The sequence below is a fragment of the Xylocopa sonorina genome, chromosome 11 (assembly GCF_050948175.1).
Source record: "Xylocopa sonorina isolate GNS202 chromosome 11, iyXylSono1_principal, whole genome shotgun sequence".
NCBI classification, from domain to species: Eukaryota; Metazoa; Arthropoda; class Insecta; order Hymenoptera; family Apidae; genus Xylocopa; species Xylocopa sonorina.
In genome coordinates, this window is record NC_135203.1 from 8622601 (window position 1) to 8650191 (window position 27591).

At 39.9% G+C, this 27591-nt stretch overlaps 6 protein-coding genes across 6 annotated transcripts; 3 read left to right on the top strand and 3 right to left on the bottom strand.

The window, feature by feature from the left end:
• Nucleotides 1-9299: 9299 nt before the first annotated feature.
• On the bottom strand, nucleotides 9300-10528 carry LOC143429124 (GPI alpha-1,4-mannosyltransferase I, catalytic subunit-like). Its single transcript, XM_076904576.1, has one exon. The coding sequence runs from the start codon at nucleotides 10485-10487 to the stop codon at nucleotides 9339-9341; it is 1149 nt and encodes a 382-aa protein (XP_076760691.1). The 5' UTR covers nucleotides 10488-10528; the 3' UTR covers nucleotides 9300-9338.
• A 311-nt stretch (nucleotides 10529-10839) lies between these two features.
• Nucleotides 10840-11714, bottom strand: LOC143429139 (cx9C motif-containing protein 4-like). The gene is made up of 4 exons (XM_076904601.1): nucleotides 11684-11714; nucleotides 11428-11572; nucleotides 11073-11209; nucleotides 10840-10988 (listed from the first exon to the last, which is right to left on the bottom strand). The coding sequence occupies exons 2-4, from the start codon at nucleotides 11483-11485 to the stop codon at nucleotides 10971-10973; spliced, it is 213 nt and encodes a 70-aa protein (XP_076760716.1). The 5' UTR covers nucleotides 11486-11572; nucleotides 11684-11714; the 3' UTR covers nucleotides 10840-10970.
• A 285-nt stretch (nucleotides 11715-11999) lies between these two features.
• Nucleotides 12000-13082, top strand: Emc6 (ER membrane protein complex subunit 6). Its single transcript, XM_076904600.1, has 5 exons — nucleotides 12000-12153; nucleotides 12303-12463; nucleotides 12561-12653; nucleotides 12748-12767; nucleotides 12863-13082. The coding sequence occupies exons 1-5, from the start codon at nucleotides 12117-12119 to the stop codon at nucleotides 12891-12893; spliced, it is 342 nt and encodes a 113-aa protein (XP_076760715.1). The 5' UTR covers nucleotides 12000-12116; the 3' UTR covers nucleotides 12894-13082.
• Nucleotides 13083-13121: 39 nt separating this feature from the next.
• Nucleotides 13122-16217, bottom strand: Eaat-2 (excitatory amino acid transporter 2). Its single transcript, XM_076904560.1, has 10 exons — nucleotides 16054-16217; nucleotides 15597-15790; nucleotides 15446-15533; nucleotides 15170-15368; nucleotides 14904-15114; nucleotides 14565-14846; nucleotides 14208-14441; nucleotides 13942-14136; nucleotides 13733-13867; nucleotides 13122-13661 (listed from the first exon to the last, which is right to left on the bottom strand). The coding sequence occupies exons 2-10, from the start codon at nucleotides 15668-15670 to the stop codon at nucleotides 13451-13453; spliced, it is 1629 nt and encodes a 542-aa protein (XP_076760675.1). The 5' UTR covers nucleotides 15671-15790; nucleotides 16054-16217; the 3' UTR covers nucleotides 13122-13450.
• Nucleotides 16218-24648: 8431 nt separating this feature from the next.
• On the top strand, nucleotides 24649-27486 carry LOC143429135 (U7 snRNA-associated Sm-like protein LSm10). The gene is made up of 3 exons (XM_076904595.1): nucleotides 24649-24834; nucleotides 24916-25033; nucleotides 27072-27486. Exons 1-3 carry the CDS (start codon nucleotides 24662-24664, stop codon nucleotides 27264-27266), a joined length of 486 nt encoding a protein of 161 aa, XP_076760710.1. The 5' UTR covers nucleotides 24649-24661; the 3' UTR covers nucleotides 27267-27486.
• Nt5a (5' nucleotidase A) lies at nucleotides 25269-27065 on the top strand. Its single transcript, XM_076904562.1, has one exon. The coding sequence runs from the start codon at nucleotides 25440-25442 to the stop codon at nucleotides 26943-26945; it is 1506 nt and encodes a 501-aa protein (XP_076760677.1). The 5' UTR covers nucleotides 25269-25439; the 3' UTR covers nucleotides 26946-27065.
• Nucleotides 27487-27591: the final 105 nt, after the last annotated feature.

Here is a 27591-nt window from a genome sequence, read left to right on the forward strand (position 1 = left end):
ACGGACGGACAACGTCTCGGCTGCTACTTCGACGTTACTGCGTCGCGCTGCATTTTTTGTTTTTTTTTTTTTTTAATTTGTAGAAAAGAGAAACGTTAATAATTAAACGGGAGCGAAACGAGATTCTCGTCGATCGCACGGCTTGTCTGACAAGGTCGATCGCGATCTCGCGCGTCTCCTTCCGGTTCGTGGACTTTCGATCGGTTTCCAGCGATCGACGAGCTCCACGGGCCGACCACGTTGTAAAATAGATAGCTAAAATGATTAGGTATATTATATATATATATAAAAATATATAAATATATTATACACCTGTTGTCAATACGAACATAGGGCCTATAGTTTAGTGGCGCTACGAGAGCAAAACTCTATCGAAATAAGTTGATTCGTGGATGGAACAGCTTCGTGTAAATAACATATTGACGATATTAACGAACAGACGATCGAGCAGTGGAAGCAGCGTGGTTAAATGTTAATTGGTCGCGCGTTTCGTTTCGAGGGAAATGAATGGCCAGCGCGGCTTAAAAGGGGAAGAAAGAACAAAAAAAATTGAGAATAATTCTTCGCTTAATTACGCTCGTTATTGAGTTGTCCTCGTTTTTCCTCGAAAGCGTATCGGTTCGTTCTTTTTCCGTTCGTTCGCAATATCTGTAGCTCATTGGACGAGGATCGGGAAACGAAACAGAGGTCTATCGAATTTTCCTCGGCGATGATCTACAGAACGGCCTCGAGTTAAAGAATCCTCGGGTTTAAAATGAGAGAAAAGAAAGAAACGCGACAATGAAAGAAAAAGCGAAACTAACAAATGCACCGCTGGCTTACGCCGCGATAATGTACAGCGAGCATAATACCATTGATTACGATAACGAAACAGGGTAGCCTATCAATTATTAAAACGATTTCGAAAGAGAAGGCTGCACACTATACGAACTGAACGGGGGAAAAGGAGAAAGAAGGAGAAGAAGAAAGAATAGAACGGAGCACGGAGGAAAACGTGTCGGTGGCGACAAAGGGATTCGAACGAACGATGACGAGCGATCGTCGCGCGTTCAGAATTTAAGAGAACGAATATACATACATTTGTATCGTCGAGAAGATAGATATCTTTATATTGAGACGTCTGTAACATAATTTCTGTAAATAACTGGAATTATTGCTCACCGTATCTCGTAAGATTTAGTTAGTTTTGTAACTGTGAAAAAAGAAAGCAAAGAAAAAAGAAAACACTATGTGCATATCCGATTCCGCGCGGGCAAGCTTCGCGGGCGGACAGTTCCATCCTCGTGAAGTTCCCGGGCCTGTCGTCGTAGATCGAATGAAAAATGAGAGAAATCAGTATTCGTAACGTAAACACTTCCTTCCTATCGAGCACTCGTTCGCACATTCCACGATCGACCGCGATCGTGCGCGGTTCGTCGTCAAGAAACGATCAGTTCCTCTGTTCGCGCTCGAATCGTCGCGTCGTGGTGAACGCGCTGATCGAACCTCGAAAACGAGATTGCACAGCGTAATATTTGACGGTGCTCTCGAACATCCTCGATTCTCCCGTGATGTTCGAGCGCGCGTTCGTCTCGTCGCGACACCATCGACCAGCCATCTCGACGGAGTCCTCCGTTTCCGGGCTCGTGGAACTGTCCGCCGTGCAAGTCCCCAGCTTTATTGTACATCAATCATTCTGTACAATGTTCATCCTGATGTTACTGTTAACTACTTAAAAGAATGGGAGCGCGAGCGAGAGTGAGTGAGTGCGAGAGTGAGCGAGAGAGAGCGAGAACGAGAATTTTTCGAGACTTTTCATTCGAAACGCGCAACAAATCGAAGTCCTGCGCGCCCGCGCTCGCGCCAGACGGATCGAACGGGATCCGGAAACGGCGCCTGCGCTTGCGCGCACGATCGCACACACGTCACGTGTACATGTATAAATGCTTGGTGGAATTTCGAACTCTGTACAGATTTAACGGGGGGTGAGAAAAAGGAAGAAAAAAAGACAAAGGGGGAAAACGTAGGTACACGTGTAAAACACGCCTCGGTGAAGCTCTTTGTCCGGGACGAGCTGATCCGCGGTAAAACGAATATCGCGGTACGCGATGTTCACAGAGACGGCACGAGGCCGAGAGAGAAAGAGAGAAAGAGAGAGAAAGAGATCTATACATACAGACACACATGATTTCTATTGTAACAGAGACGTAGGCTAACAAAGTATACTGCGGGAAGTAATTACAATCAATGTACTGGATGGTCCGTGGCGATGTTAAAATTAGAAAAGTTTATGTCGTTTGAACCTTAGGAATTTACGCCTTCTTGCCACGGGGCCGTCCTATACGTATTAATTGGTTATCTGTCAATTATTAATTAAATTATATCGATTTCTTCGCCTTTAGTCAAGGAAAGGAACGAGAGAGCCGTCGCGAAGTTTCCCCCTCGGCCGTCCTCGATCGATCCTGTCGCGCGAGCTGCACTACCGGGCAAACATTCTCGTACAAAGACTGTTTCTCTTTTTCTTCCTCCTACCAGCTCGATTGGAGATACCGAAAAATCCAGTAAAACCCACTAAAAACTTTCTATGTCCGGAGCTGATTTGCGCGGTAATGTGCCATCGCACTCGAGATGTCGCCGCGCGAACTCTCCACGCGAAGCCTCCCAACGCTTCAATTCCGGTCTAACGGGACGCTCGCGGTGGAGAACAATTACCGATGACTTCGAATAGTTTATTTTTCTATAGTGCAATCATTTCGTTCAGTGTGCAATTTATCGGCGTCGTTGTTTTTCATCGAAAGTTTATGATATAAATATTATATATAAATGTATATTTATATCATTTGACGAGCGGCTCGACGGGAAAACTTGGCGCATCCGGCTCGGTCACGCTGTGCATTGTAAAGCGCGAAATTCTTAGGCAATCTGTGACGTGTCCTCCGACGTACGATCTGTAACTACGCGCGGAAATGAAAGAAAGAGAGAGAGAGAGAGAGAGCGAGAGTGAGAGAGAGAAAGATGAAAAGGGGTAATAGAAAGGGGAGAGAAGATATTGCCTAACGGGGTGAGCGAGGGAAGTTTTTCAAATTTGTTGATACATTTCATACTTTACGATTAGGGATTATATGGCCTATTACTAACTATTTCGCAAAGTTTATCCGGCGACTCGATCGTTTTTTTCTTTCTTTTATCGGATCGCGCTAGGCGACGATGCGAGCCGCGGTGATTTACTCGGGACAGTAGAGCCCCGTTTCGAAGGGGGACGAGAAATGGATACGGGATGGAAAAGGAGCAACGTTTCGATTCAATGGGACTGGTGCCATACTATTATTCATCGTGTAAATAACGCTTTCACGCTCTCACAGGTTTGATGAGGAGAACGCCGCTCGCGTACGAGCGAGAGGACGCGGCGGGGGATGGATCGTGTCTATCGATCGTAGAACGTCGAACGTGAATCACCGTACGGAGTGTACGATAAACGCGTATCTTGGAAACAATCGAGTCGTCCGCCCACGCGTTTCGTGAAACGGAAAGTGACTTTTTAGAAAATGAACACTTTTTCGCGTGCTATCCGTGAAAGCTGCGTTTAAACGCGTCGCATCGATAACTGAGTACAGAAACGAGAGAAGAGAGTGAAAGAGAGAGAGAGAGAGAGAGAGAGAGAGAGAGAGAAAAAAAATGATATGAAACTATTTCGAATTCGACTGAGCGACATATAGGAGATACGATATATACCCCCATATTTTTCTCGATGTTAAGCTTTTTTCTCAGAAAACGCGTTACGCGGCGCGTTGATACAGCCTGCGGAGAAGGAATTCATGCGAGTCGTTGCGAATCTTTCCAATTATCGGCGTATCGTTTGTATAGCGTATGAACGGGGATGATCCGATCTGTCCGCGATCGTAGTTATCGCACGAGTATCGTAAGCAAGAGAAAAAGAAAGGAAAGAGCAGGATGGTCGGTCCGAGGCGACTTCCGGGCACTTCTGATTCGGATCGATCGACTTGCGCTTCGAACTTTGACGGGACGACGGTTTTCTATTGATCGCCGTAACGATAACCCTCTCGATCGTGTTGTCCGTTCACGGGAAACGAAGCATCTGGATAGCCTGTTACGTTTTTACAGAAACAACTTTTTCAACGTACACCGTCTGTAGTAATCTCGACCAATAATTTTTGATACGAACGCGCCAGGAATTTATTCGACTTTCGTATACAACGTCTCGAACAAAACAACGCTTGGGAACAATTTAAACGGAAACGCACTCTTCTCACATTCGCCTGTCCCACCCCTCCGATGCTAAGGTCTGTCACGCGAAATGATCTTTCTCGTCAACGTAATCGGTCCGCGCGCATCGGTAGCACCCTTCGATCCGTTTTAACAAAAATACTAGATAGACTGTTCCACCGCTACGTTACCGCATCGAGCGAAGGTAGAAGCGAACGAAAGAACGAAAAGACTGTACGATTCGAAGCACTCGTATCGAACGATCGCGATTCGTGGTAAATCCGCGCGCGAAGAGGTCGGTGCACGAGTCGCGTGACTCCGTTTCGGAGCAATCTCTCATACAGAGAACGGGAAAAGGAAGAAAAAGGGACACACGACAGAGCCGTGGTAATAATTAGGAACGTTTCGCGGTATCTGTAGAAAGATCATGTTACGACGAACACGTTATTGCCATTATTATTCTGTCGTCCGCGTTCCTCTTTTTCTTTCTCCGCCATCATTTTTCAAACGGTACTCGCGCGCGTCCGCCTCCGGCACCGCGACCTCACCACCGAGGACCCCGTTCGCCCGCCCGCCCTCCAAATGATCGTTACATGCATAATTAAACAATGGAATTTCAATTACGCCGCCGGAGGCGCGACGAAAACTTTCTTCCAACACCGGTCACGACCGGCTAACGAACTCTCGTAAAAGTTTGAAAAAGTACGCGAAACGTCCTCCCATCCCGCGGCGGAGTTGCGTTTCGTGGCGGATGACCGCCATGGCCAATTACCCTGATAATGTGTGCTCGTGCGCGCGTTAATTACGAGAAACGATCGACTCGCAGCCGATGAGAGTGGGTGAAGATTGACTCTGGCGAAGGGTAACTCGATCAGAAAGAAATGCACCAGGAACTCGAGGAACAGCTTCGTAACGCGATCAAACGCAACAACTTTTGTCGCGAGCCCATTAAAGTCTCGAACGCGAATACCGCGCGTCGAATTGGCAAAGTTCACGACTCGAATCGCGCCACGGATCAAGTCCTCTCGAAACGCAATTCCGCCTACTATCTACGATATCAACGATCCCCTCGAACCCTGTTCGATAACTACTTTTTATCGATCCGTTAACGCGTTTTCCCCAACTCGATCGACGATACGGCGTTTGATCGGACGAAAGAGAAGGAGAACAGTGACGGTGGGTTCGCGTACGCGCGTTTTACAAGCCGATACTCGGTGCGTTGATACTTCGTCAGCGAATCGATCGTGTTCATCGATGCTCCTTCGACGGGGCGAAGCGGAAGTACGCCAAACGGACTGTAGAATAAATTCGCGATGGGCGAAGGAAGGGTGAAGAACGGTACACGTGTAAATATTTGGTGAAGAAAAAAGAAAAGGAAAAAAAACACTAGAGATTTGACTATGAGCAGCGAAAACATCCTTTTTAGTGTACATTACTTTGTATGATAATAGCCTAACGAAAAACGTTTAGCTAGACACTTTTTTGAGATCTCCTTAAAAAGACGAGCGAAGGGAAGGGAATAAGAGAATCGCCGTTTCTGGGGTTTAGGTTCAAACGATCGATCCATCGATCTTTCTATCGCGCTGCCCGACTGAGAATCGAATCGCCCGCGAACGCGATACGGAAATGGACGGGTTCAATTCAATTCGGCGGTAAATTTCGCAGCTTCGGTTCTCGCGATCAAAGGGGATCACTTCGTCCCTTTTTATTACACATTTAGAGGGGGCAGAGTCCCTCTTTTAGCATAACAGAACTCGTCGTACGAAGAGCCTTGGCGCACAAACTTAACGTTATCCTCACTGTAACGATCGTATCGCGATTTTCGCAGCGAGTCCTCCGAATTGAATGAAAAGCTTATCTAGGCGGGGAGGATATCTTGGGAAAATCGGCGTACAATCGCGTCCTCCTCCACGTTCTAACAGGAATCGAGTCAATTTATCAGAATCGATACATTTTTTATAACCGCGTCGTAAGAGATTTGTAAACCGCGTATGAAGGAACGTACGCTTCGAGAATCACACGAGTTTGATCGCTAATCTCCGTATTGGTCCGATCGCGATTCGATCCCGAATTCCTCGCATGTACCTGTAGCGTTCTAAAGATCGGTCGCGGAAGCGGCGTCCACGGGAAAGACCACGCATCGTTCGCACAAGATCTTCCGTTTAGCGAGAAACAAATTTTAGTAAAGACAGAGAGAAAGAAAGTGTGTGCGTGTGTGTGTGTGTGTGTGTGTGTGTGTAAGAATGAAAGAGCGAGAGAGAAAGCAATTTAGAATGTAAGGGAGCGAGAGAAGAAAAAAAGAAGATAAACAGAGATTTTTCCTTTGAGAATCGATTAACAGTAACGCAAAAATCTACCGAGTCTTACTCTTCGATATCGACAGTGTGCCAATGAAAAACCTTTTATTCCGAGTTTAGCTAACGTCTGTCGCGTTTTTTCATTCCCTTTCGATCACTTCGTGACACGCACGCGCGATAGATATTACCGTAAGGATATGTAAGTACAAAGGAGCGAAGAGAAGAGAGAATAAGAAGAAGCTTTCAACATTTTCAATGTTTTCCGCGTCGAAGTAGCCGATAGGTATTAAACGGGTACCCTCGTAACTGGTGTACACGTGCTCGGTTAACATCGATTTTCAAATTTTCGCCAAACCCACCCTCATACGCCCGCCTGCCGCCCCTCACTAGTACCATTCACCCTTTGATCGAGTTTTTCTCCTTTTTCTTTCCTTTTTTTCTCTTTAATTTAATTCATTCATTCTTTTCCTTCCCGTGGAACTAAATTTTACGAGACGGGACACGTTCCTTTTCTTTGTTTCTTGAGTAAGATAAACGAAAAGAAATAAAAGAAAAAAAGAAACAGTACGGAGGAAAGAGAAAAGAAAAGAAACGACAAGACCAAAGAGATGTTTATTTTAATGTTGTGTATATTAATTGAGTTTATGTCGTATAAATTGATAATGCATTTATCAGTGCGTTACAACGAGTGCTTTAATTATTTTTTCTCTTTTTTTGTTTAACTATTATTAGTTATTATTATTATTATTCGTATTAAGTACGTATTCTTATACATATATATATATATATATATATTGGCATGTTTTCTTAGATAAGTATCTATCGTCTACTACCGTAATCATCGCGATCGATCGGCGTAATCTTTTTTATTTGTAAGGTGTACATTTTTGTTTACACGGACTAATCATTCATCAGACGTCATTACAACAACACCAAGAGCAACAACGATTCTTCTTCTTATTATAATTATTTATAATTAATTGATTTACGTGCTAATTAATTAAGCAGCCAGTGCCGTTTATTTTATACTTCTCGTAGAGTGTAATGTGTATCACTGCTGTTATCATATTTTATTAAATCTTTGCCATATAATAGCCCCACGTAGTCTCACGTTTTCACCCCTCATTCATGCCAGGCGATCTTCTACCGCGTCTGCCTCGCAACCCTTTCTCCACCCGCTTCAATATCCTTGCCACCTCATCTTCCTCTTGCCTCACCGTGCACCAGCACCGCACCAGGATTAAGTCCGCCTCTGAATGCATCCCTTTTGGTTTCTCACGCTCTACAGACTGTTCACTTGTGTTATCATTTTCTTTCCGTTTTTTAGCAAAGGACTTTGACTTCGCAAGAAGCCAAAACGAGAGCAAGAGAGGGCGGAATGAACAGAGAGAAAGAAAGAGAGAAAGAGAGAGAGAGAGAGAGAGAGAGAGAGAGAGAGAGAGAGAGAGAGAGAGAGAGAGAGAGATAAATGGTAGAAAGTGGAAAGGTACGGACAAGACAGAAAAATGGTCTCACATCGAGATGTATCGTTGCTTCGCAGCTCTGTAAAACGCACTCGAGCACGCATATCCTCTCGCGAGCAGTTGAAAGTCTTTCGCGAAGCCGGGATGTTCCCTTCTTTTTCCTTACTCCCTCGGAGACGCGACTTCTTCGTCTTCTGTCCAGCGTGGCAAAACCGATTGATTTCTATTCTCATGTAAAAAGAAGGAAACTAATTCTAAACCGAGATACGCGTAGCTTCCGGACCGTGGCAGCTTCGACGCGTAAACGCGAGACTTGGAACAACCGTTCAGAGACTCGTGACGATGGGTTCGGCTGAGGAAATCAGGCTGCACGGCTCGGAACCCTCGATTTCTTCCGTTACCCCTCCTTGTATTTATCGTGGCTTTCGTCCTGGCCGGGTAGGACCGACTTTGGACAAAAATCAACTCGTCTGTTCACCTCGAGGGATACAGATTGTTTCACATAGCACAGATACAGTTCGATGAGACTGTAAACAAAAGCAATGAAAGAAAATAATGCTATTTTTATATGTTGCATCGTCTGCCATGGTGACCTATAGTTGTACGAAGTGTTAATTGAGTTCACTCCTTCTTTTCTTCTGATTTGATTCGTGTGTCAATTTCGAGCCATTTCGTCTCGCATTTCGCATTTAGATACCCTACATTTCCTATATTTCGAACGTTTCTAAACGCGACTACATAGAACGCGGCATCGTATTCGGGTAATCGGACCTGAAGATACACCGTTCATTTCAGCCTGACCGTGATTCGACCGATGATATTTTTTTACACTTTGTAAATGACGTTGGTATCGTTTTTTCCGAATAACGTTAGAAATTGTGAGAAGCATTCTCTCGCGCGACTCGCCGAGGAATGTCCCGGTAAATAATAATATCATCACGTTAGCAGCTTAGAGATAAACGACGGAGATATTTCTGAAGATGATCCAAAGGATGCTCTTGCTCACAATTGATCTAGATTACTACATTAAGATTTACTATTATTGTATTATTATTACTATATCTACATTCCTTTTAAGAATCTACCACACTATTACTTTACGAAACCATCTGTAAATAAGTATTTTGTATTCCTGCAAGAATAAAATTACGAATCATTAAACAGGTTATTAATTACTCCCACCGCTGCCGTTAATCGCGCCTTGTCAACACCTCGGGTAAGGTTGGACATTACTTTCCAGGCTATAATTTTATATTTTTACGTGATGCTTTATTCAATGATCAATCGATAACATAATTTTTGATTTCATAAAGAGTTACGTACAGAGATTAAATTTAATAATTAGTAAGTTTAATTAGTTTCCTTTAATTTTTAATCAGTATTTATAATATGCGATAATGTCGTTCAGAATTTTAACATTGACGACAAAGAAGAATAAACTAGCAACCCAGATGTACGTAAAGGTGTTCAACCCTTTGAACTCCAATAAGTAAGCAGCCAGCAACCAAAGGCTCTGGCTGAGGATCCAAACGAAGCATAGACATAACGATCTACGAACGCTCAAACCGATTCGCGGGAGGCACAATGGTAGAAGGGATAAGTACCAGAAAAAGTATTGCGATGTTAGTACCGGATTGTACGTGACCATTACCATGGCTTGCGTGAACATTGCAAATGTTAACAGAGACTTGCTCGAATATCTGTACGACAGCAGCAATAACAGCATCAGCTGCGGTAAGAATGTGAAAATTTTCTGAATCAGATCAGGCGATCGATTAGCAGTCAGATAGAGCATGTAAAAATAAACGGAAAAATTGTGTTTGGTATCTTTTCGTATAACGTGATAAATAAGACTCTCGTAAAGATATTTATAACCGTATAAATAATAATTCAAAGCGGTCAAGAGCGTTATCAACGATAAGCAACTGAGTACCAATTTCAATTGATTCTTGTTTGGCATTAAATAATTATTATCGCGAAGAGAAAAGTACATCGGTATACTAAACACTATAGGATACAATCTAAAATGAACCGACAGAGCTTGCAGTAAACCTGCTAGAACGAATTGATCCTGCAGGAAGAAGTACAAAGTCAGCATAACGAGAAGGACCGCCACGCTATCTGCATTTCCTCTGGTTGAAATTACGATTACCAAAGGATTATACAGCCACGTAAAGGCGCAAACACGTTGCAATTTTTCGCTACAGCGTTGCAAAGTTAGAATTCTTTTTATCAAAATCGTTACAACGATATCGACGAAAGAGAATAAGATTTTACCGAAATTTTCATTTATAATGATATTTGGTGTCAAAAGTAAAGCTAACAATGGCGTGTAGCGGTACGTGTGACGTTCGAATGGCGATGATCCTTCTACCATGTATCTCGCAGCATCGGTGAACACGTTATAATCGACATCGGTATACGCGACGCTGAAGGTTTTATCGTGATAATTCGAGTAAAAAACTAACATTACTCGAAACAAAAAAGCGACGATGCAGTGCGTCCTGAACGATAATCCCACCATTTTTAATGATTCAAATAGGTTTCAGTATCGAATAAGATAGTTAAATAAAATTCTATCCTCTAAAGTCTCGTATTGTTGCTGGCGGCAGCTTTCATTAAACATGCCTTAAATTCATTAAATTCAATTTCACAATCATTCTTTTTCAAATTCGACTTTGCCAATACACACGCGGCATACTTAGCTCCAGATTCGTGGCATTGTGCAACGACAACTGGATATTTCCTAAATCGTTCCCTCGCCTTTCTCACCGCTTCCATGTTTTACTACAGATTAAATACATCCTGTTATTTACTACATATTAATGTATTTGTATCGGCTACTTATTGATACATTACTTGAACCAAAATAAACTACGACTTCTTCTTTCTTGGGGGAATCTCTGGCTCGTATCTTAGGGCATTTACTTCATAGGCAACATAAATCGCTATGCCTGTGACAATTATTATCTGTAGTCTCCGACCTGCCCGATCAATCATGATGTATTTATTTTTGAGCTTTTTTCTGAAATCAAAGAAACCAAATAAACCAGTATACAAGTTTAAAAATGGAACAATCGCTTAAAAGAATATTAAGTAGCATACATACATAATCTACTGTATTATGCTCGTATTTCTTGGATGTATCTATACCATCACATACTATAGATACAGCGGAATGTACAATACAGCACCGCCTAATTTCCTCTATTACTGTTTCGCAACGTGAAGGTTGATAGACGTTATCTAAAATTAGACAAATAATTGGTATTAGTTAAACAAATAACTGGTATGCAGTGAAATATTGTTGTCTATGCATCATATAATATTAATACTAGCGATTATCTTGTGATAAAACTACTTTGCTTTGGAGTTAGATATTAAAACAAAGGACAAAGGTAAATTAAAATCAATAAAAGCCAATCTTAGAACTTGAAACAAAAATACATGGAATTGTTATAGACCTTTTAAACACTGTTGCAATTTGCAGGCCAACTGTTTACACGGATCTGGTGTTGTCATGCAATCTCTGAATATCCCTGTAACGATCTCCAAATGCTAAGACTTACGTAATTTAAGGTTAGAATCCACTGTGCCGAAATTAGGTCGCTAAAACGCATAAAATTAACCATTTTAATAAAACCTGAAGGACTACAAACAACAAAAATATTAGATTCTGTTCAGATTATTACCTATGACTATATTTAGATTATTACTTACGATAAAATTCCAACATAGGCGTTGCTACTGAACGTACCACGATCATAAAGATTAAACCAGTCTTTCAGCAATTCACTTCGCTGTCGATAGCGATGTATGAGTAGTTTGAGCGTTTCCCTCAGAGATAGCGCCATAGACAAAAAATTAAGTATAATAAAACTGTAATATTTATTTTACTAATGTTCAATTTAAATGCTGTTCACGATTAACTGCCATCATTATTTACCTTATCACTTTATTTTATATAAAGTAACACGAATAATTAATACAGAGAGTTTGTAAAGTTTGTAAACTGTGCGGTAGAGAACTATTATATACCTTGTTCGTGCTGTGACACATCAGCAGAAGAATTTTCGTACATAGTTTAGTACGAATATTGTCATATTAGGTTAAATTATAGAAGCAGTTTGCTAATATCAATAAAAGTACAAGAATGTTGGGAAAAATTAAAACGAAACAGGAGAAAGGAGGTAAATCTATTAATTAATCTGTTATTCCTTCGTTATTTGTTAGAGCAGGTTATTTTAGGTTATGTTTTTTGTTTAATAACGCGCTATGTAAGGTTAACGAAGTGGACATAAAGAAAATTTTAACATTGTTCCTACGATTTATTTTTCAGAGATCATTGCATACAGTGAGGCAGCTGTGGTAAATAATGCTGCTGTAGTAGAATACTGTAGGATATCTATGGCAGCATTATCTGGCGGTACGGCTGGTCTATTAGGATTAACCGGACTATTTGGTTTTGGTTTTTACATCTTTGCTGTGTTCGGATTATGGGTAAAAAGCAGATTTAAACAATTTGCATTTAAGTTCCATTTGGGGAATTGTAACAGTCCACGACATTTAATATACTTCACGCAAATGTTTCTTATAGGGGATGTTATTATTAAAAGCTGGAGGTCAATGGAAAAAATACTTTATCAGTAGACGAAGTCTTTTGACTAGTGGGTTTTTTGGAGGCCTTTTTGTATCCTTTATAATGTAATGAAAAATTAGATTCAAGTATTAACTAATTGTTACAAGTGTTTTCCTTAACTAAAATTGTTGCAACGTTGCAACAGACATATGTACTGTTCTGGACGTATCCTTTTAAAATATTCAATTAATCCTTGTTTAAGATTTGTCAAAAATCGAACAGTTTTGTATTTCTATATTTTCTTTAATAGGAAAAATCAGATTTTTATATGGTATGGTCCATGTATACTGATAATAAGGATATTTAGGTTTAAGGGTTTATATTTTTTAACTAAACATGTCGTTAACTAATTAAATATATCACAAACAATTGCCAGTTGCTGGTCAGAGTAATAATATTGTTGAGAAAGCACTACGCGATTTATTGTATATGTATGTACATAGAATGCTGTCGAAAAATACATTTATTCCATCTGTTCCACCTGTTTGACTCCGTTCATTATTATGCTAGTCCCAAAGTGCAACTGTACATAGAGTTATTTAAAACATTAAAGCGTCTATCGTGCCGCGAGAAAGCGGCCAAAAATAATATTGCTTTGTACTCGATATGCTCACATTCTGTTGCGCCCTATACATCGATAGATGATAATTTGCTTGCAGTATTAAAAAAATGAAACAACGTATCGAATACATTTATTCGATCGAGAGTCCAAAACTTTATTGGCAGTGAAAGGATAATATTTTATTTGCCTTAGTAGTTTAGATTAGTCAGCGCGTGGGTAAGCACAATTTTCTTTTATGTTAATGTTGAAGAAATTAAAAACGGCGGAAGGACAATATTCTTATGAATCAGAGCTTCGTTTCGGAACTTTGCTCAGGATTAGGCTGCACAGTTTCGTGCTGAACACTCTCCGATAGGTCCACAAGAGGAGTTCCCGTTTCGAGAACTTCTAACTTCTTGTCTCGGTCTATTTTATCCAACTCGCCTTTGCTCAAATGATAAACTATCCCAGCCCCGTATCCATCACCCAAAACGTTGATCGAGGTCCTGATCCGGTCCCTTTGGATAACCAGAAACAAAACGTCACGGAAATATAAACACACTGTCTCGTTGCTTTAATTCGAACTTACAACATCCAATCAACCGTAAAAAGCAGAGAAACGTCGTTCGTCGGTAGGCCCAAAGCTGTGAGCACGATTAACATCGTAACCAAAGCTGTGCTGGGGATGCTAGCTGCCCCTATACTCGCCAAGGTAGCCGTCAGGCTACGTAATCGAAGAAGAATCATAAATGAATGAGAAACTTGCAGACATACTTTTCTAACATCGATTATACGAACCTGACAGTTATAATTTCGCCGATCCCTAACGAAATTCCATTCATTTGAGCGATAAAAATCGCGGCAACAGCTTCATAAAGAGCCGTCCCATCCATGTTCACCGTAGCACCCACCGCTACCACGAATCGCGTCACGCGTGGATCAATTTTGTTGTTCTCTTCGAGGCATCGGAAAGTTATTGGCAAGGTAGCGGCGCTGAAATCATCAGAAACCGTGTCGAACAATTTAGACGGTGATTAAGGATGGTGGAAGGCACGAATTATTACCTCGATGCCGTTCCCAAGGCCGTGATCCAAGCTTGCATCATGCCTCTGAAGAACACGGCGGGATTCTGTCTTGTTAAAAACCAGAATATACACGGTAGAGTTATGATAGCGTGAATCAATAAGCCCGACAAGACCGTCACCATGTACAGACCCAGCATTTGTGCGGTAATCGCCAGATTGTTGATCGACATTATTTTCCCAGCTATCAGACACATGATTCCGAACGGAGAGTACCTTCGGACATTAAGACTCCAATCTATCATCCATTTATTTTGCTCGTCGAATCGCGAACCGATCGAGGAACGAGGGGACCAAAGGGCGGGCCCGTGAAATTGATCTCCCGTCTCGATCACTCACCATATCACAATCATACTGACGAGCTTCATGATTATTTCATTCAGAACCACAAAGAAGTCGACCATCAATTTTCCCTGCGGGCCGATCTGTCCAGCGAGAAGGCCGAACGTGATGCAGAACATTATCATGCCCATCACGTTCGTCCCATCCTTGTAGATTAACGTCGGCTCTAGGATTTGATTACTTCGATTCGCGCTTCCTATGACCACGACATCCTTGGTCACGTAAGTGGTCTGCACCTGCTGGAAGCACGCCTGCACCAAATTGTCCGGGACCATGTTTCTACAAGCGATATTCGCCGATGATAGCTGACGGGACTCGTTTACTCGTCTGACGTACCTAATTATGTCGAGCATCGCGTCTAGCGTCGAAAATTTCGCGTAGCTCGTCTTCGGCGCGGTTATGGTACTTTTGATCCGTGGATCGCCAGGATGGATTATCACGACCATCGTGATGCCGACTATCACCGCGAGAATGGTCGTCACCATGTAATACACCAACGCTCTTAACCCCATCCTTCCCGAACCCCTTGGATCCAGCTGCGCCATTCCTAGAAAAGGAAGAGCTCAGAAACCAGCGATTGATTGCCTCCTACGGATAATCACCGGAGATAAGCGACGAAATGATGAGCGGTAATATGAACATCTTCAACGAGCGCATAAGGAGCTCTCCGGGGAAGCTGACGAGAATAACGACTTGAGGCGAGGGGTTGGCTAAACGGCACAGAAATCCCAAGACAAGACCCACCAAGACTCCAGCGATCGTAAAGACCAAGAGCATATTCGCTCCTATCCAATCCACCACCTGCGGTCATATTTAAAATCAATTTAAGGGGATGCTCGTGGAAGTATCGAGGGAAGAAACGTGGGGGTACGACGAACTTTTTGGAGTCTGTCGAGCGGGGTCGCCTGATTGCGAACTTTTTCCTCGTCCACGGTGGTGATCTTCTCGATCTCGTCGGAGCATGACCTAGAAATTTGCTGGTATCAGAGATCAGCCCGTAAAGAAAATGCGCAGGTTCGCAAATCTTACGTCTGTGCTTCCTTAACTTCCGGCGTGCCCCTGAGGACTGCGACGGCTCCAGATATACGGCGGCTAAGCGACATCGCGGTCGGTTTTGTAACACGTCACTTTAAGACTTCTTGAAAAGTCTTCCTCTGGGCAGGAGGAAGATCACAGAAGGCCACTTATAGTCAATCATCCCGCGGCTATCACCGCTATCGTATCTGTACAAACCACAGATCATCGCCTGTATAAATTGCCATTAACCATCGTTCACTAAGTTCTGATTGTAGAAAATTGCTTCGTTTAAACGTTCGAAGGCAATTCCAACTGAAAAGGCTTCGCGTTCTCCTCGTACGACAACGAAAATTTCGTCTGAATTCGTTTCTTAATCGAACGAAGTTGGGAAAGGAGTGCTGAAAGGCATAGCGGGAACTCGACAGCTTCTTAGAATACAGAAAAGTAGATTTCTCGCAAATGATCACACCTGAGCCTCTGGTAGTTGTTGCACCGCTTCAGTATCACTACACCGAAATGACGGAATCGTATAACAAGCTAAGCGACATTCGTAACCGTTGGTTGGTCCCGGCAGGTCTTTTACGCGCAATGGACTGCCGAGTGACTACTGTATGATCGAATACACGGGACTTGGTATCGCGTCGTTACGATCTGCCATCACGTAGATAATGTGCCCCATCCAGGAAGCTGATTAGAGTTCGCGAGGGGTCAGAGGGTGAAGAATCGTAAGAGTAAAGGGAGACAGATCAGCGAGCGACGAAGACAGTCGGGCACAGGAAGAGGGCACTCATCACAACGGGTCGCACGGCACTGAATAAGTAGAAGGGAGAAAAATGTGTACCACGCGCGTCACTTTCGTAGAAATAGACCCGTCTTTATTGAATATTTATTGGTTAAATTGTCCTGAATGGAGAACTTCGAGCGATTCATCCCTCGACGCGCAACCCCTTCGAAAAGAGATTAACATGCGTCACGATAAAGCTTTCACGTTTGTTAATTAAATGATTTTTCAGCATTTTTCTGCGTTAATAGTAGGGAAGATGTGTCCGAGAAAGTGTGTAAACAGTTAATTAAAAAGCATCCCTGCATCATAGTGAGTTAATACGATACGAGTACATATTGCAGTATACCCAAAGCAAAGGCGGGGTTGCAGGCTTATATATACGGTATAAAGCATGGGCACGTGCCACATTGAAGACTCGTTAATTTTATCGAATCAAAGGCAACAGAGTAATTTGTGCTGCATCGGTAGACTGTAAAGTAAATTACGATTATATCTATCAGAGTGGCGATATTAATTTCCCTTATTCGGATATAGTTTGATCAAGAAACTTTACTCCGTGCAGCCTTGGCCAATATGCAGAATAGTGGAAAATGCATTGATATAGAGCAAATCGTCATGTTTGTACGCGATTCTATTTATTGAATTAACATGATATTAAATTATTTCATTTTCCATTTATCCAGAGTATATATTACATCGTAGTGCACTTTGCCATTGCATCCGAATTCAGAACGGAATTGGAACTTTCGTGATGGATTATTTCGAAAGCATGTAGGATACAGGCCAATTTATAGAGCCCCTGTGTATATCCGTTGGGAGGTAACCTAATTTCTTCAGCAATAATGGCTATAAGTGACTGTATGCAGACTAATATTGGGTTCACGACGTATCGTGCAATACGTCGTGTGTCATTTCGAGGCAGTGCTCTATGTTTCGTTACCCTTACTGCGCCGAGAAATCATTCCAAAGAGTTAAAAATTTATAGTTACTGAGAAAGCCATGTATATTTTTTTCAACACGTATAATAAAAATTTTCTATCATTCTATTACCTATACGATTATCCCTAAAAATTGCTATTTTAGATCAATTTAGACCAACCAAATTTATGGCAGCCATTAACTTCGACTACTTGCTCCATAATTTGCTGCTATAGCAGCAAAATTGATTTTGTTAACTTGCGACCTTCAAGAGAGTGGGGGTGTACGGTAGTGGGGAGTGGGTGTATATACAGTGCTGGACAAAAGTATTGGCACAGCATGATTGTTATGATAAAAATGCTTATAACTATGAAACAAATTGTTAAAAAGGAAAAATTTGTTTACACGTTTATTTATTTATTATTCTAGATTATTATTTAACAGAAACAGTAATATAAATAAAGTGATATGCGAAATAATAACAAAAACATATTTATTGAGCGTTTTAAGCATGGACAAAAGTATTGGCACAAATGATTGAAAGTACTTAGAAATTAAAAATTAATATTTGGTTGGCCCTCCATTCCTCATGATAACTTCCTTCAATCGTTTTGGCATTGAAGTTACCAATTTTTTTGTAAAATCCGGCTCTATATTGTTCCATTCTTGTAAAATAATAGCTTTTAATTGGTTTTTGTTTGTTATATTATATTTTCTAATTTTTTTTTCTAATTCATTCCAAACATGTTCGATGGGATTCATGTCTGGACTCTGGGGTGGGGTATTTAATGTATGTGCGGTATTGTAAACGATCCATTGTCGTACAATATAGGCAGTATGTTTTGGATCATGGTCTTGTTGAAAATAAAAATCACGCGGGAGATTTAATTTATTAGCACTTTTAAATAAATTTTCCTTTAATATATTTAAATATACATATTTGTCCATAATCTCATCTATGAATACTAATTCGCCAACCCCAGACGCTGCAATGGAACCCCATACCATGACTCCACCTCCTCCATGTTTCACAGTGGCTTGTAAATGTTGTGGATCCATTTCCGTATTTGGCTTTCTCCAAACTAATACTCTGCCATCTGATTTAAATATATTAAATTTAGTTTCATCTGAAAATAATACGTTATTCCAGAATGTGGGATCCTTTTTTATAAATTCTTTTGCAAATTCTTTTCTCATCTTCCGATTCTTCTTGGATATGTATGGTTTCCTTCTTGCGACACACGCAGAATATCCCGCATCTTTTAACACTCTCCGTATAGTTTTCGAACTTACTTCTTTTTTATTTTCTTCATTTAACTTTGCTCTAAGTTGTGATGAGTTTAATTTACAATTTATTTTCACTTCCTTTACAATTTTCCGTTTTTCTCTAACTGTTAACTTTGAGGGACGTCCACTTCGATTCCTACTTTTGAAATCTGATTGATTCTCAAATCGTTTTACGACACTTCTAATAGTGAATCGACTTCTATTAACACTTTTTGCTATTTCACTATAAGATTTTCGCATTTTGTGCAAATTTAATATTATTTTTCTCTCTTCACTTGTAGTTTCTTTCCCTCTTCTTGACATTGTTGCTTGTTATATTTCCTATGTTGCTAATCGACTGAACTTAAGGATGACTGTTAGAAAAAATGACTATCAGGGAATCCCCTACCTATACCATCAAGTGACAATCGGATTTTTTTCGGAGAGATACAACTACACTAAATTTTGTATAATGTGCCAATACTTTTGTCCATGCTTAAAACGCTCAATAAATATGTTTTTGTTATTATTTCGCATATCACTTTATTTATATTACTGTTTCTGTTAAATAATAATCTAGAATAATAAATAAATAAACGTGTAAACAAATTTTTCCTTTTTAACAATTTGTTTCATAGTTATAAGCATTTTTATCATAACAATCATGCTGTGCCAATACTTTTGTCCAGCACTGTAAGCAGTACAAGGCTGTCAAGAGTCTTTTGGCCGTTTGGACGCCGTAGCGAGAAGGTCAGGGTGAGGATGAGGTTGGTCGCTTCTGATGGCTACCTGTGGAGAGGCTAAGGATGCTGGACACTTGTGGACACTGGTGGACACTAATGGACACTGGTGGACACTAGTGGATACTGGTCGACACTGGCGGATACTGGTCGATACTGGTGGACACTGGTGGACACTGGTGGACACTGATAGACACTGATGGACACTGGTGGACATTGGTGGACACTGGTGGATACTGGTGGATACTGGTGGATACTGGTGGATACTGGTGGATACTGGTGGGCACTGGTGGATACTGGTGGATACTGGTGGGCACTGGTGGACACTAGTGGACACTGGTGGACACTGATGGGCACTGATGGACACTGATGGACATTGGTGGACACTGATACACTCTGGTAGACACTGGTAGACACTGGTAGACATTGGTAGACACTGGTAGACACTGGTAGACACTGGTAGACACTGGTGGACAGTGGTGGACACTGGTGGACAGTGATGGAGTAGCCAAGGGTAGTGAATAATGATGAACGATTGTGGACAGCAGTGGACAGAGCTGACAACGAGTTTTGCCTGTCAACTGGTAAGTGAACAAAAAATGGGTCCCTGCGTAGTCACCTCCACGGGGTGGGCCTGGGCCCTTGGTAACGTTTTCGAGAGATTGCGCTCTCGAAAACGATATCATGCTAAGGACTACGCACGTAGATTTAAGTACTGATGTAAATTCGATACTAGAACTACCAAAGCATTTAGACTGATTGTCTTATCATATATTAATATCATATATTATCATACATTAATTGATATCATATATTAATTTTTAAAATTTTCTATAATTTTGCATCAGTTCAAATTTTCTTTTCACTTTTTATATTCTATTCTTTGCTTTCCCTTTCGAGTAGTTTTACCTTTTCGCATAACTATCATTCAACTTTGTTCGCATGAAATCGAAATACTTTTATTGCGGGTAGTTCTAATGTCGAGTTAATTGTAAAATTTGTACTGGATTGTATATTGTACAGTTAAGCTAGAGTTAAGCTAGATTTTAAGTTAAGTTAAATTAAAATTCTCGCCGATGGATCGCCGATGGATCGCCGATGGAGCGCCGATGGATCGCCGCTGGATCGCCGAGGGATTTTAATTATACATTCTTTCATTTGTTTTATATGTATGTAATTCCCCTATTCCTTTCTTATTTCCTTCTAATAAAATTGTAAAGGAATACATTTTCTTATCCGAAGTGAAAGAGCCATTTCTATAACCCATTACCGTCCGTTTATCAAAGTAGAACATAATTGTTCTCTCACAAATCGGTTCGCGTTTAGTCTATACTGATGAAAATGCGTTACATACTTCCTTGAGCATTCTTATTTTCTGCTACGTGAAATCGCTTCACGTACTTTTCTTTTATTTTCTATTCGTTCGAGATTTAGTCTTCCATAGCCACGCAGCGAAATAGTCGATGCTCAATCAAACTGATGTGGTTTTCGGAGCCCATTGAGTTTTCGCAGCCCTTGTCGATTGGTACGCCCGTTGGGTATAGGCTTACGACTTGGGTATAGGCTTAGCACATTGGACGCGCTCATCGCGGGTTCGTTCCGAGTAGCTCCTACCCCGTGTCGCTGGGGTCTTCGGACCTGCTGTAAGACGACTTGGGGCGGTCTGCGAAGTTCGTTCTCGTCGGTGGGCAATGCGTCCTACTGCTAAGCCTCGCTGAATTCTTGATGGTAGCCGCATTCACCATTGGGGAGAGCGTGGTATCAGCTGTTTCGTTGTAAGACGTGGCATAAACTTAATTTGCTCGCGATTCGCGTCGGGTATGGTTCACCTAGTGACTAGTGTTGAACCATCGCGATAGAATGCTCTCGCGAGAATGTGACGCAGGTTTATTGGTATTTGTTCGTTTCGGTCGCGTCGCGAATTTTATCTATTCTTGCTTCAACTTAGCTTCATTTATTAAATTTAACTTAATTTTCTTGGTATCAATATCTTTTTCAATAGAAACATAGAATTTAGATTATCGCATCGTATTCCCTTTTGCGAAACACTTGAATTATTCTAAAGTGTTTGTAGAGTCACTTTAGAAATTTCACTTTGGGTATGAAAATGGCAGTCCTAGTCATCCCTTTCGTAAAGTCCATACTACAATCTCTAAAATCTATGTAAGGAGAATGTATTATGGAATCCGGTTTGAAATTGATAAGTAGAGTCAGTCCTCGGTACCTTCTGTACCGAGAACACCTGAATGTAATGGAGGGTGGATGGGATTAGGGAAATTAGGGATGGGTCCCTGCGTAGTCACCTCCACGGGGTGGGCCTGGGCCCTTGGTACCATTCTCCAGAGACCGGTCTCTCGAGAATGGTACCAAGCTAAGGACTACGTGCCTAGATTTAAGTCGAAATTTTCCAAGTCCTTCTCAGGACTTTGAAAATTTCTATTGGATTGTATTTTGTAATTGTAAATTGTATAATTGGATTGTATTTTGTAATTGTAAATTGTATAATTGGATTGTATTTTGTAATTGTAAATTGTATAATTGGATTGTATTTTGTAATTGTAAATTGTATAATTGGATTGTAAAATGTATAATTGATTATGGTACAGTTTAAGTTAAGTTAAATTAGGTTTTCGCCGATGGATCGCCGTTGGAGCGCCGTTGGAGCGCCGAGGGATCGCCGCTGGATCGCCGAGGGATTTTAATTATTATATATTTATGGATTTTAATTAGATATATTTATATATTGTATATGTATGTAATTTCCCTTCATATTCCTTTCCTAATATCCTTTTCGTAAGGTCCATACTACAATCTCTAAAATCTATGTAAGGAGAATGTATTATGGAATCCGGTTTGAAATTGATAAGTAGAGTCAGTCCTCGGTACCTTCTGTACCGAGAACACCTGAATGTAATGGAGGGTGGATGGGATTAGGGAAATTAGGGATGGGTCCCTGCGTAGTCACCTCCACGGGGTGGGCCTGGGCCCTTGGTACCATTCTCCAGAGACCGGTCTCTCGAGAATGGTACCAAGCTAAGGACTACGTGCCTAGATTTAAGTCGAAATTTTCCAAGTCCTTCTCAGGACTTTGAAAATTTCTATTGGATTGTATTTTGTAATTGTAAATTGTATAATTGATTGTGGTATTGTTTAAGTTTAGTTAAATTAGGTTTTCGCCGATGGATCGCCGTTGGAGCGCCGTTGGAGCGCCGATGGAACGCCGCTGGATCGCCGAGGGATTTTAATTCGAATTATTTTTCTATATATTTTATATTATATATGTAATACCCTTCTTCCCATCTTCTCCTTAGTCATAGATATTTTTATATATATTATATATGTTTTATATTATGTATGTATATTATGTATGTATATTTTGTATGTAACACCCTTATTCCCATCTTCTCCTTTCTAATAAAATTATAAAGGAATCCATTTCCTTATCCAAAGTGAGAGAGCCATTTCTATAATCGCGTTTAGTCAGTACTGATGAACATGCGTTACATTCTCCCTTGAGTATTCTAAGTTTCTGTTACTTGAAATCGCTCCACGTAGTTTTTCTTTTCTTTTTTATTCGTTCGAGATTTAGTCTTCCATTTCCACGCAGCGAAATAGTCGATACTCAATCAAACTGATGTGGTTTTCGGAGCCCATTGAGATTTCGCAGCCCTTGTCGATTGGTACGCCCGTTGGGTACTCGACTTGGGTATAGGCTTAGCACATTGGACGCGCTCACCGCGGTTCGTTCCGAGTAGCTCCTACCCCGTGTCGCTGGGGTCTTCGGACCTGCTGTAAGACGACTTGGGGCGGTCTGCGAAGTTCGTTCTTGTCGGTGGGCAATGCGTCCTACTGCTAAGCCTCGCTGAATTCTTGATGGTAGCCGCATTCACCATTGGGGAGAGCGTGGTATCAGCTGTTTCGTTGTAAGACGTGGCATAAACTCAATTTGCTCGCGATTCGCGTAGGGTATGGTTCACCTAATGACTAGTATTGGACCATCGGGTTAGAATCCTCTCGCGAGAATCTAACGCAGGTTCGTTGGTACTTGTTCGCTTTGCTCGCGCCGCGAATTTAATCTTGCTTCGAATTAGTTTCTTTTCCTAACTTTAGTTCAATTTCAATTTTCTTCCATCTTCTTGAATATCGTACCGAAGAACACTTTAATTTTTCTAAAGTGTCTGTAGATTCATTTTAGAAATTTCACTTTGTTTAAGAGAATGGCATTTCTTATCATCCCTTTCGTAAAGTCCATACTACAATCTCTAAAATTTATGTAAGGAGAATGTATTATGGATTCCGGTTGTTTGAAAGTTAGAAGTAGAGTCAGTCCTCGGTACCTTCTGTACCGAGAACACACAGATGTAATGGAGGGTGGATGGGATTAGGGACATAGGGATGGGTCCTTGCGTAGTCACCTCCTCGTCGGTGGACCTGGGTACTTGGTAACGTTTCCGAGAGATTAATTAATTTCTCGAAAACGATATCATGCTAAGGACTACGTATTACATTTAAGTTATTTGCGATTCACTTAAAATTTTCTAAACTGTTTGCAGAGCTTGGAAACTTTACACTGGATACAAATAATAATTATTGTCTAGGTAACACCTATATTTTTTCCTCTCCAAATTGTAGAGAACACAGCAATACCTGTAAATTTTGCACGATTAATATTACTGAGCATACGATATGATGTTCCATAAAATAAGCACAGACGATATATAAGATAAACCCAATTTACCTACGTATCTCAAAGTACATCTATACGATTTTATCTATACGAAGATTATCTATACGATATTAATTATGAATATTGCAGTACATTATGTACTGAAATACTCGAATTCTTATCGTAAGAACAAAATTATTGCAATAAATCTCTTTCTTTCGAAGCAAAATTCAGCTATTGGTAGAAAGGAATATTTTAACTTACATTTCTCTGTATTTCGCTGCAAATTTACATCACGAACTAGCATAACACGTTCTGTAAGCTATATTTTAGTACTTGTTTAACAATTTAGCTATTAAAACACGTTTTATCTAACTTAAAAATGTTAAAATTGCGAAAAGAGACGCCACCGGCATGTAAGCTTGGATTAGTCTGCAAAAGTTTTGAAAGCTTAAACGTGATTAGTCGAAAATGAATAAGAAATATACAATGCTTAATTACATTGAAGTAAAAAAATATTTCTACTTAGAAGCTCTAATTGTAAAAAACTTAATTCAACTTATAATTAGTATGTTTTTATTTCTGTCTGTATATTTAATGTAACATATTATTACATGTATTTAAAAGCTATAGTTATTTTTGTCGTACTTCTGCGGTTGGCCATACTTGTCATCTGTCTCTTACGAATATTTGCGGGCATTATATGTGTTATATGTGTAAATGTGCATCTGTTATCATGACATTAGTATCAAAACAAGAACGATATTATTTCTTCAACAGCCTCGCTATTTTACTGAAAGCTGTCGAAAATGAACGAACGACCGTCGACCTTCGAAACGAAGCATCAATTTGCGGGATCGTGGAGCACGCGGATGCGTAAGTAACTTTCGTTCACGTTTACGTGTCTTATCATTATTGGCCTAGTATTAAACGAACGTTTTACTTTTTTTTTTACAGTTACATGAATGTTGTAATGAGAGATTGCGTCTTCACAGATCCTAGAGGGGACACGTACAGTTATGATATGTTCTTTGTTCAAGCGAGAAACATCCGTTTTGTTCATATTCCACCTAAAGTAAGTAATTGTTTACTATACTAGTGTGCATGGTTTTTAATTATCGATCGTAATATTACGTGCGAACTTTATTTTATACGTAAACCACGTTCTATGTGTTAACAGTGCGTTAAATAAAATAGGTTACTTTTTTAACTTAGCGTTATCTATTGCATAACACTATTTCACGCCTTTTATACGATACATTTTCAAAGTGAAAGTATTACGAGAAGTATCGTCATCGTTTGTTGTGTACGCATATCATTACGTCGTGTCTAGGTATTTTCGAATTCATAAGTTGTATTTTGTATTGTGGGTGGCTGAAATTTAAAGCGAAAGTAAAGTACAGCGAACTTCATTTTTGTATAATATTGTTTGCACGCGAATAAAATGTACATAAATATAAACATTATATGTCAAGTGTTACATGAAGATATGCACTATTGTGTATGAAATGATAAGAACTTGGCATCCACTTTATAAGTCAGTGAAAGCTTTTTTGCCAGTGCAGTGTATTTTATGGCACAAAACTAGTAAAAAAGTAAAACGTTTTACATACTTCTGGTCACCAGTAAATTTAAGATATTATAGTACAACAGTAACAATTAATCCATTAACACGAGCCAACATGAACGTATTCAAATTTCTTGATTATGATTGTATTGGATTCGACTTGGATAATACACTTTTGCGTTACAATGTGACAAACATGGTTCATTTAATGTATGAAACTTTAGCTAATTATTTAATAACTGAAAAGGGATACGATCCCCATTATTTGTCGAGACCTCTGGAGGACAAAGATTTAGACTTCATGCAGAAAGGATTAGTATTAGACTTTGAAAGAGGGAATATAGTTAGGATAAATGCTGATGGTACAATTCAAAGAGCTTGCCATGGGACTAAGTTATTAAGTATTGAAAGAATTAGAGAGATATATCCCGAACAAAGATGGGATGCTACAGATGATTTTTGTAAAGACATGTTGTCAACATGGAACGGTCCTGTATCAATGAAAATGAGAAGTTTATTAGATTATTTCGATATCCCTTCATCTCTCATTTTTGCAAGATTAATTGATACTCTTGATAAAAATCAGAAAGGACCATTGAATGCTTACAATGTTTGGCCTGACATGTTAGATGGATTGATCGAAATGTTTGATAGGGATCATTTTGAACTAGAAAAAGGACACTTCTTTCCTAGTTTGAAAAAGAATCCTCATAAATACATGCATAAATGTACTATAAATACTATAACATGGTTACGAGAACTAAAAAAGCATTGTATTACTTTTCTTATCACTGGATCAAATGCAGACTTTGTTGATTTCACTGCTTCCTATGCTATTGGAGAAGAATGGAAATCATTATTTGATATTATTATTTGCTATGCCAAGAAGCCTGGCTTTTTTACTGAGAATCGTCCATTTCTTCAAGTTATAAATTGCAGAGAGGGTGATATAGTAGAAAATAAAAATTTGAAACGAGGTGGGATGTATAGCCAAGGTAATTGGAAGGGCCTTGTGGAATTCTTTGAATATGTATCTGGAAAACAAAATCCTCGTTGTGTATATGTTGGTGATAATCTGGTACAAGATATATATGTACCAAATTCGAGTGTACAATGTGATACAGTGGCTGTGATCGAGGAACAAATGTCTGAGGGCATGATGCACCAACGTTTGTCACATCTGGATGAAAAAGTGTTAAATTCAACATTTTGGGGCTCTTATTTCTGTTTAAAAGATTCCAAAACTAATATGGACTCTTTATGGGGACATGTTATAAAGAAGCATTCGAAGCTTTGTATTCCAGAAATAGATTTAATTGCTCAAGAACCATTAGACAAGTCTTATTTATCTTTCAGTGAAGATGGAAAGAAATATGATGGATATTATCCTGCAGTACCACTTAGTATATCTGCATTTTAAATTCATAATTTTATTTTGTGATAAAGATATACTTTTCATTGAATAATAACTTTGAATTTTGTTACCATATCCGTGTATAGCAATATGGTACTACCATCTTTATGTATTATGTATTCTTAATTTAAGATACGTATAATACCAGCTATCAAGGAACAATTGCAACATTTGCTAAGGCCCAGGAAGGATTTGACAAGAACTAAAAGTACATTCAGAATAAAACGCACTGAACAAACACAACGAGAAGGGTTAGCAGCTGTGAAGAAAATTTTGGAAGAGAGAAAGATTGCAGAGCAAAGATCAAACCAAAGTGAGACCAATTAAGATTTCAATTGTTATAAACTAAGATTTTTGGAATATATTTATTTCCACAGTTTGATTTTTCAATTATACAAAAATAATGTCTATATAAACATGTATTGCACAAAATACTGTACAAGTTTATTGTAAAAGTGATTGCTTTGTATAATTGTAAGTACAATTTGTCAAATATGCTGTTAAAAATTAATACCAAGAAATAAATATAGTTAAAATAGATCTATTCAGTTATATATATTTGTGTTAGCATTTTGCTAACATATTTTATAATAATGTAAAACTGATTTTATTATAAGCGTATGTTTTTAACATATTCCATCATAATTTTGTA

Coding starts and splice junctions, on each gene's coding strand:
- Emc6 (XM_076904600.1), top strand. CDS start 12,117: ATGTTGGGAAAAATTAAAACGAAACAGGAGAAAGGAG. Junction 12,154..12,302: donor AACGAAACAGGAGAAAGGAG/GTAAATCTATTA, acceptor TTTATTTTTCAG/AGATCATTGCATACAGTGAG. Junction 12,768..12,862: donor ACATATGTACTGTTCTGGAC/GTATCCTTTTAA, acceptor AGGAAAAATCAG/ATTTTTATATGGTATGGTCC.
- LOC143429124 (XM_076904576.1), bottom strand. CDS start 10,487: ATGGTGGGATTATCGTTCAGGACGCACTGCATCGTCGCTTTTTTGTTT.
- LOC143429135 (XM_076904595.1), top strand. CDS start 24,662: ATGTGTTATATGTGTAAATGTGCATCTGTTATCATGACATTAGTATCA. Junction 24,835..24,915: donor ATCGTGGAGCACGCGGATGC/GTAAGTAACTTT, acceptor TTTTTTTTACAG/TTACATGAATGTTGTAATGA. Junction 25,034..27,071: donor TTGTTCATATTCCACCTAAA/GTAAGTAATTGT, acceptor TCTTAATTTAAG/ATACGTATAATACCAGCTAT.
- Eaat-2 (XM_076904560.1), bottom strand. CDS start 15,670: ATGTCGCTTAGCCGCCGTATATCTGGAGCCGTCGCAGTCCTCAGGGGC. Junction 15,534..15,596: donor GAAGTTAAGGAAGCACAGAC/GTAAGATTTGCG, acceptor GCAAATTTCTAG/GTCATGCTCCGACGAGATCG. Junction 15,369..15,445: donor CGCTCGACAGACTCCAAAAA/GTTCGTCGTACC, acceptor ATATGACCGCAG/GTGGTGGATTGGATAGGAGC.
- Nt5a (XM_076904562.1), top strand. CDS start 25,440: ATGAAGATATGCACTATTGTGTATGAAATGATAAGAACTTGGCATCCA.
- LOC143429139 (XM_076904601.1), bottom strand. CDS start 11,485: ATGACAACACCAGATCCGTGTAAACAGTTGGCCTGCAAATTGCAACAG. Junction 11,210..11,427: donor ATTGCAACAGTGTTTAAAAG/GTCTATAACAAT, acceptor GTCTAATTTTAG/ATAACGTCTATCAACCTTCA.